General features: G+C 31.8%; 1 protein-coding gene across 1 annotated transcript; it reads right to left on the reverse strand.

Annotated features, from left to right (window-relative positions):
• Positions 1–400: 400 nt before the first annotated feature.
• Positions 401–876, reverse strand: LOC140432115 (transcription elongation factor SPT4-A-like). Its single transcript, XM_072519952.1, has one exon. The coding sequence runs from the start codon at positions 835–837 to the stop codon at positions 490–492; it is 348 nt and encodes a 115-aa protein (XP_072376053.1). The 5' UTR covers positions 838–876; the 3' UTR covers positions 401–489.
• Between the last annotated feature and the right edge of the window lie 8,853 nt (positions 877–9,729).

A 9,729-nucleotide genomic window follows, 5' to 3' on the forward strand; every position in this document is an offset into this window, starting at 1 on the left:
AATGGTGTTTAAATATTCCTAACCAGACCTTTCATTTGTTCATGTAGGTTACGTTGTCGATAAACCCAGCCCATTAGAAAGATATGCAGGGACTGCTTTGCGTCAGTTTTCCTTGTCGCACTGGGGGAAGGGCCTATATTGCAGTGCTCTATTTGTATTATATGTATAATTGCTTCTCTAACCTAAATTATTGTTTTTTTTTCTTTAGCTTTCTTCGCATTAATTTTAAGCATCATCTAAGGTCTGCCACGAACTGGGGGCCAAATATGTTATTGTACTTTGCTTAGTCAGTGTAAACTCACGAACTAACAAATCTTCATATAAAGAAATTTAAAACAGTAAATAAAAAAATCCGTGCTTGTTATTCTTATTTTTTAATGTAATTACAATACTTCTGGCATTTAAACCATATTTTTTACACACTATTTAACTAACATATTCTTTTTATAAACCAATAAATATTAATAAAAAATACAAAATTTAATTAATCTAATTACTTGTATCCCTGTTTTTGTAAGAAACACCACGGTTTCGCATGTCTCTTAAAACAGCCCTCGGAAGACGTCCACAGACTGAAATGGCATACATACCCGGAGAGAACTGCTGTATTCTTTGCCACTTACAAACCCAACTATCCTTAGAATTCATCATACAGACCATGCCCTTAAAATTTGAACTCGTACAATCATATATGTTGTCCATATTATTCTTCAGCTTCAAAAAAGTTTCGCAATTGTTGCATCCATCTTTTTTGAATTGGTGCATGGTTTTTATTAGCGAACAAACTAAACATGCTCTAAGATCTTGTAGAGTGTCAGGAATAATATTAGTGGACATATTAATTACAAAATAGTTACGCAATATCTAATTAATCAAATTATGTTTGACGTTTATTTCAATACGCCACAATATGACGCCAAGCTGTCAAGTTTTTAGGTTAAATTGGCTCTTGACTAACCGAAATATCTTTTGATATTTCCAGAACAATGCGAAAACGATATTGTTAATTTTTATCAAACATATTTTTTGATATAAAAAACATTACTTTTAAAAACATCAAAACAAGAAACATACAATGTTTTGTTAAAAATAAAACAGCTTTTTGAATTAGATTCAAAACTTCAATATAACATGACAACGCATCATCATTGTTACGTCATTTCGTTTATTTAATATGTAGCACAGACCACTAGTGACCTGTGATATGTAGTTAAAATCAATTTTCAAATATGATAAATCAAAATATTTATTTTTTAATCAACTATAACTTTTCCATTGTGGTTTTGGTATATTTTAATAATTACCAAAGAAACAAAAATACTGGAAATCGTTTTGATTTTTTAAGAAAGTATTTTTAATGCACCATTTATCACTAAAATTTTTAAATTTTTTTTTATTTAAAATTTTACTTATTTAATTATCACATACAATAGTTCTAAAAACACATTATAAACAAAATTTATAAATTAATTTACAGTTATTAAAAAAACTGCTAGACCATGCCACAGAATAATAAAATAATAAGAATGCCCATTCTGATTGGCGAGATAAATAACCGCATCTCATTCGCGCTGACGAAGTGTTCAGTGTTTGGGATTTGTAAATAATATAAATGTAAAAATAATGTAAAATGTAAATATTTTATTGATAATATATAATAATATATAAATATTATATAAATACATATGTATATATATAATATATATATATATATATATATATATATATATATATATATATATATATATATAATATATATATCTTTAAGGTATATGACCGTTTAATTTAATATAAAAAAATGTGCACTCGTAAGTGAATGGGATGTTTTCGGTCAATTTGGAGATAAAAAAGACAAGAGTTGTGCTACTTTATCTATTTATTGAAGACGTTTCGCCTATTGTTCAATAAGCATCATCAGTTCATCTAAAAGAGTGTTATTAGCGATACATCTAATATGAAGAAACAATTAAGTAAATGATCTTACCTTTAAAAGATCTGTAGCATTACAATGTTGTTATTGCAAAGAAACATCAAAAAATTAATATAATAAATATAACAGCAAAAAATATAGAAACACAGAACGCTGGAAGATTCCCAATTTAACTAATTTGTTTTAAATTTCACTTTTGAAAACATTGATTGATTAAATCTATCAAAAAATATAATTGTCAATTTTGAATTGTTATATAAACAACGGCACGGCTAGGGTTCTTGACTGTTATGATCATATCATGAAAATGAAGTATTTGAAAGCTCGACTGTCAGAAATGACAATCAGCTGGTGAGATTGAAGGAAAAGTTTTATAGATGTCAACATAAATGTTATGATATAATAAAAGAAGTTGAAGAAGAAAACAATAATTAAAAGTAGAATACGGAAGAATCAATTTTGTAGTATTAGTGCATGGTAAATTTGGCTTAAGTTGCTGATATCAGTTCTCTTATTTAATGCATTAGGTTGTTTCAAAATATGACACATTAAAGTAGTGACATTAAACTTTCTAAACATACTTGTGCCCTTGCAGAACATGCAATCAACACCAAACATACTGTTAATTTTGATGATGTTAGAATTCTCTGTAGAGAACGTAACCTTAATAAGAGACAATTTATGGAGATGTGTCATATTTTGAAACAACCGTATTCTACTTCCGTATTCTACTTTTAATTATTGTTTTCTTCTTCAACTTCTTTTATTATATCATAACATTTATGTTGACATCTATAAAACTTTTCCTTCAATCTCACCAGCTGATTGTCATTTCTGACAGTCGAGCTTTCAAATACTTCATTTTCATGATATGATCATAACAGTCAAGAACCCTAGCCGTGCCGTTGTTTATATAACAATTCAAAATTGACAATTATATTTTTTGATAGATTTAATCAATCAATGTTTTGAAAAGTGAAATTTAAAACAAATTAGTTAAATTGGGAATCTTCCAGCGTTCTGTGTTTCTATATTTTTTGCTGTTATATTTATTATATAAATTTTTTGATGTTTCTTTGCAATAACAACATTGTAATGCTACAGATCTTTTAAAGGTAAGATCATTTACTTAATTGTTTTTTCATATTAGATGTATCGGTAATAACACTCTTTTAGATGAACTGATGATGCTTATTGAACAATAGGCGAAACGTCTTCAATAAATAGATAAAGTAGCACAACTCTTGTCTTTTTTATCTCCAAATTAACCGAAAACATCCCATTCACTTACGAGTGCACATTTTTTTATATATAATATATATATATATATATATATATATATATATATATATATATATATATATATATATATATAATATAAATATATAATATAATTTTTTTATGTTAATATTTGATTTTTAAAATTACGATTTTTATTATAGTAGAAAATAGTCCCCCATACTCGAGTATACAACTTTAACAAATAATATAAAAGTGGAAAATTTTGACATGGCGGGCAATAACAACTGGAGAAAAAATCAGTTTAATTTGTCGGTAATTACCGAAGATGAAATCCAAGAACTAATGGACTCTGTTAAAACGGATTCGTCAGAAGGTGATTATAGCAGTGATGATCCAGACATTGACCCAGATTACGAGCCATATGAGATCGCTCCAGATGACATGATTACAGTACAGAGTGTATCCGTGAAATGTAAACAGGTGAAACAAGCGCTGCTGCATCATCAACAATGACAACGGCGGTGCAAATCGAAGCTGACGAATGTGTCGAATCTTTAGAAAAGAAGGAGGCTGGGCCGTCTACATCTATAAAAGCAGTTCCATCTACTTCAGCCGCCGATGCCTCGATCGGGTGCTGGCGCACCCGATCTTGGAAGCACATCAAACGTTGTTGTGCGTTTGTCACAGACCATACCCAGTTTTTCTCAACACTTCCTTTACTTCGACAATTTCTATACGGCTTTACCTTTGTTAGTTTATTTACGTGCAAGAGGAAGCTATAGCCTTGGTACAATACAGACAATTAAAATCCCAAACTGTAAGCTTCCGGTGGATAAGGATATCAAAGATGAAGAAAGAGGATATTCTGTTGAATATATTGAATCTGCGTACGGTGTTGATTTCAGTACAATTTCATGAAAAGATTCCAAGAACGTGCGGCTGGCATCGACTTACGTTGGCATTGAGCCGTTTTTAAGAGCAAATCCAAATCAATATATTGCAAAAGTACCACGATATGATCGAAGGAAAAAGAAATACATCGAAGTCAACTGTAGATCATTCGCGAATACAACAGACATATGAGAGAAACCAATCTGATGGATGGTTACTATATTCGACACGTCATTCGGAGCGAAGACACGTAGTGCAATGGTTCGAATTTTCTACCACTTGATCGATATGGCTGACACAAACGCTTATATTTTGTACCGTCGCATACATGCTGAAAAATGTAATGATTCGAGCAATATCTCAGTGGAACATGAAAAGTTGTTGCAACTACCAGAATTCAGAAAACAAATTGCTGCTGCCCTCGTTGTATTCAGTGAAAAACGTGTACTTGGCCGACCTTCAACATCAAAATCACAATCGAGCTCACCGCAACCAACTACTTCTGGCATTGGAAAAAAAGCAAAACATCCCATTGATGACATTTGCTTCGACGGTATTGATCACTTTCCACGCTTCCCTCAACAAAGAGTGTGATAAAAAAAATGTAAATTTTGCAAAGTGTCGGAAACTCAATGTGTTTGTAGCAAATATGATCTTCAATTATGTTGTTTTAATGCCAAAAACTGTTTTTATAATTATCACCATAAAAAATAGTATAACCACGCAAGGAGTCAGTTTCATAGGCTTTAAATAAACAATAGAGATATTCATTATCTAAATCTTTGTAGTTTTCACAAGTATCACAAGTATGAACTTAAAGAGTTTTATTAATTAAATAATCGCAAATATATTTTATTATATTTTGTTGAAATATATCATTTCACCTTTAATCAGTATCCATTACACTAAGTTCATTTAATGTTCTGCAAGTATGTGCAAGTGTGGACTCAAATACTTCACTTCGTTTCGAAAAATCTGAATTTTTTAATGCACCTTCACAGTTTTTAGTACCAGAATTTAACAAATTTAAACATAACAATTTCTTAAAGCCCCTTTGAAATTGAATGATAGTTGGGTTGATACAATTACCGTGCAGAAAAATTAACACGGTTTAATTTATTTACGACAACCATAGACATAATATGCAATATTTTATTCGTACTTTTAGATGAAGAATAGATTAAATTATTTCAAATTTACTAAATTATTAACCCCTTAAATACCGTAATTTAAATTACGGTTCGGTCGTAGGTTGTCACAAATTTCTCAATTCGAGTCTATGTTTTCGTTTAAAATATGGCGATCGCGTGCTGACACACTTCAAAGGCGGCATCTGAGAGTGTGCATTCTGATTGTTATTTATTCTGTGGTAATAGTTCGAAAAACACATATTTAAACAAAATTTATAAATTAACTTACAGAGATTAAAAAAACCAGCTATACCATGCAAAAACTGACATTAGTTGAGATTTTAGGAAACTTAACGGCAGAACAATATAACTTAACTTGTAAGGTTATGTTGTTAATTATATCTTTTTCTACAATTTTCCTAATAAAATTTTTACAAATCTAATATGTTTACCATACATTTGCTGATACAGGAAGTCCACAAACGCGCTTCACAAAAGAAAACTAAAAATTGAGCAACTACTTTTATATAGATTTGACGTAAATGGCCTTATCACAAAATGTTTCTTAAAACCTTTAAAAGATGGCGCCCCAGTTTAATTAAAATATCTTCAAAACGATTGCCCTTTATGTGATAGCATCCTGTACATTTATTATTCGAATGTAACCAATCGTTTGGCCTGAATACAATTTTTAAAGCGGCTCTTTTAGGAGGAGTATTGAACATTTTTATTCATATCTTTTTTGTTTTTTAAAATTTCATAAACATTTAACAAACTTCGATTTTTACTTTTTCTGTATCAGTGCATACGTTTCCATTGAATAATCAATTAATTTCTAATTGTGAAAGATGACCACAAAAAATAAACAAAATAACAATTGTATTAATGTCTACTGTGACTGTTATCTTAAATCGTTTTCGTGGTATTTCTACTGATCGTCTTCCTATTGTGGAATCGTCTCTTGTCATTTTTACTACTCTATTTCTTGCCATTCAGCTTACATGATCGTTCCATTCTACTCTTCCATTGCTTACCCAGTTCTTGATGTTCTCCACCTTGCATCTACGTTGTATATCTGTACTTCTAACTCTGTCCCATAGTGTTTTATTATCAATTCTTCTAAGTGTTTTCATCTTTGCTGTTTCTAAAATCCTTTTTGTTCTCTCTGTGTCAGGTCGTGTTTCTGCCGTGTATGTCATTATTGGTCTGATGACTGTTTTGTAAATTCTGCCTTTCATGTCTTTCATAATATTTATATTTCTCCATTTTAATTTTTATTACAATCAATTGTGGTTTAATCTTATATAAATACAATACAATATTTAACTTAAACATGCCACCAGAAAATACTTTAAAAACACTTAAGAAGCGCTAATTAAAGACCTGTTGTTAAATTTCATAAATCAGCAAGAACTCTCTTAGATAGAGCGTGCTGTCAGTCTAATATAGAAAAGCTCTGTATAAAATTTTTTACACATCCTGTATGTATTTTGTAATCTGTCTCTTCTTTTACAATATAGCATCAAATTAAAGTAAGTGGGAGTTAGTTTAAACCAAAAAACAGCGCAGCATATACAGATACACATCGCAATAAATTTCTTGTTAAGCTCTTGATGTGAGCCACAGATATAAAGCGACTGACACAGGACTAGCTATTACGGTAGTTTGCATAGATCATAATCATTTTCGGTAGCCTTTATGGCCCCATATCTGTAATGGTAGTGTAAACTCACCTACATCGAAATTACTTTATCCGGGAAAGAGATTTTCTTTAGTTTTATGAGGCACATCCACGGTTTTATTATTTCTATCACTGAACGTCTACTTATTTTTCGTTTAATGCTAGTTTGTTTAAAATAAAAATGGTGAAGGGGGATTGTAAAAGCACCAAATGACAATGAATAAATTCTGCATGTGAATGTATAATGTAGATATATAATGTAGTAACAGTAGTGTATTTAACTAAAAATTTAATATTGGCATCTGCATCTTTTTTAAAACTTTTCCCAATATAGTATTTAAAATTTTTACCACGTTAGATAATATGTGATAACTTTATCTGTATCTGTGTTTATATTGCCTTATTATATCTATTCTAGATCCGTAAAACAATTAATTTTCAAAATCAGTTCACCATCGAATATCACCGACTCATTCGAATTATGAACTTCATCTTCAACTGCTATTCCAACTTCTGTCTTTGTTCTTTTTTAAAGTTTTAAATTTGTTCCTTCAAAAACCTCTTTTTCTCATTCCATTATTTGCTTCAATTTCGTTTTAGTAATACCCACATATTGTTTCATCAATTATTTCCTTTTATATTTTTATATTAATTCTAAATGGTTTGCTGTTCCTATGCAGTGGCGCACCCAGGGGGGTTTTAGGGGTTAAACCCCCCCCCCAGGGCACTATTCCGACACTGTTACTCATAAAGGGGGGTAGGTTAAAACAAATTTCCAAATGCCGAACCAAAACCACAGGAAAATTCTAGGTGCGCTACTGTTCCTATGATTTGGATCTTTTTGTCACAGATAACTAAAAGTCATTTAACCCTTTAAGGATCAGTGGTAGCTATATTTACCAGTGTTGCTAGATATTATTTTTTTAACTTATAAGATGAGTATTAGACACAGACATACAGTTATAAAGGATTTTTGTTGAAATTAAATAAAACCCGAGTAGCGTATGCCTGCGCCGAAGTAAAGGTCGTTGAGCGGTAAACATAGCTACCAGTGATTATTTGTGCAGAGTAGTTCATCGGTATTAATGTGATAATAATTTATTTTAGTTTTTATTGGTTTGTTTATTGAAATATTTAATAATAACAGGTGTAGTAGTGTAAAATATGGCATGAAGAATGTTTTCCCATATTTTTTTTTTTATAGCCCTTTTTCTATCCGAATTGTCGAATAAAGGCCTCTCCCATTTCTCGCCATTCATCCCTGTTGTGTGCTAGGTGTTTCCACATTGGTCCTGCGACTCTTTTGATATCGTCGCTCCAGCGCATTTGAGGTCTTCCTCTTGGTCTCTTCGCATCGTACGGTCGCCAGTTTCCGACCTCTTTGTTCCATCTACCATCTTCGAGACGTTCGTTGTGTCCAGCCCATTTCCATTTTAATTTAGCTGCTTGTTTCGCGGCGTCCTTTATTTTTGTTTTGTTCCGGATTGCTTCGTTCGTTTGCCGATCTATTAGAGAGATACCAAGCATCTGTCGTTCCATGGCTCGCTGAGTTTTTCGAATCTTGTCCATGTTCTTTTTTGTGAATGTCCAGGTTTGGGCTCCGTAAGTGAGAACGGGAAGGATACAAGAATCGAACACTTTTGTTCGAAGGTTTCGGGGTATCTTTTTGTCTTTCAGTATGTATGAGAGTTTTCCAAATGCGGCCCATCCCATTCTTACTCGTCTGCTTATTTCGGTAGTTTGGTTTTCTTTGTTTACCTTGATATTCTGACCCAGATATATGTATTCTTCTACATGTTCCACTTTTGTTCCTTGGATGGTTATCGTCGGTTGATCATCTTTATTCGACATTAGCTTAGTTTTACTCAGATTCATTTTCAGTCCTTTTTTTATGGATTCCGTATGAAGCTCATCGATCATCGTCTTCAGTTCTTTCCAGCTGTCGGCTATTAGTACTACGTCATCTGCATATCTTAGATGGTTTAAATACTTTCCGTTTATCGATAGTCCCTTCGTTTCCCAATTTAGTGATTTAAAGATGTCTTCAAGTGCGGCAGTAAATAGTTTTGGAGATATGGTGTCTCCCTGTCTTACTCCTCGGTTGATTTTTATTGGCCTCGTTTTCATTCCGTTATCCATCGTGACTACCATTTCAGCGTGTTGATATATATTATGTATTAATATCCTATATCTAGAATCTATTCTGCTGTTGACCAGTGCTTCCTCAATAGCCCATAATTCTATGCTGTCAAAAGCTTTCTCGTAGTCTATAAATGCTAAACAGATTGGTAAATTGTATTCGTTAACTTTTTCTATTAGGACCTTTAGTGTGTGAAGATGGTCACATGTACTGAACCCTTTTCTAAATCCGGCTTGCTCTACTGGTTGATATACATCGAACTTTGTTGTCAATCTATTTGTAATTATTTTTGTGAATGTTTTATAAAGTTGTGATAGTAGTGATATTGGACGATAATTTTTCAGATCTGTATTGTCCCCTTTTTTGTGTATTAATATTGTGTTAGCAGTATTCCATTCCTTTGGTATGTTTCCTTCAAATAGGCATTTATTAAAAAGTATTTTTAGGTACCTGATGACTACTTCTCCGCCTTCTTTCAACATTTCTGCCAGAATTCCATCACTACCCGGTGCTTTATTTGTGTTCAATTCTTTAATTGCATTTTCTATTTCTACTTCGCTTATTTCGGGCATTACTTCAGAATTTACGTTTGTTATTTGTCTTTTTAGATTTTGCTTTGAAGAGTCGGGGGGATCGTTTCTTGAGCGGTATAACTCAGTATAGAAGTTTTCAACTATGTTTGATATCTGAGCTTTGCTTATTTCTAGTTGGCCTT

The sequence above is a fragment of the Diabrotica undecimpunctata genome, unplaced genomic scaffold (genome assembly GCF_040954645.1).
Source record: "Diabrotica undecimpunctata isolate CICGRU unplaced genomic scaffold, icDiaUnde3 ctg00002868.1, whole genome shotgun sequence".
NCBI classification, from domain to species: Eukaryota; Metazoa; Arthropoda; class Insecta; order Coleoptera; family Chrysomelidae; genus Diabrotica; species Diabrotica undecimpunctata.

Excerpts from the sequence above, each read along its gene's own strand:
- LOC140432115 (XM_072519952.1), bottom strand. The coding sequence starts at position 837 with ATGTCCACTAATATTATTCCTGACACTCTACAAGATCTTAGAGCATGT.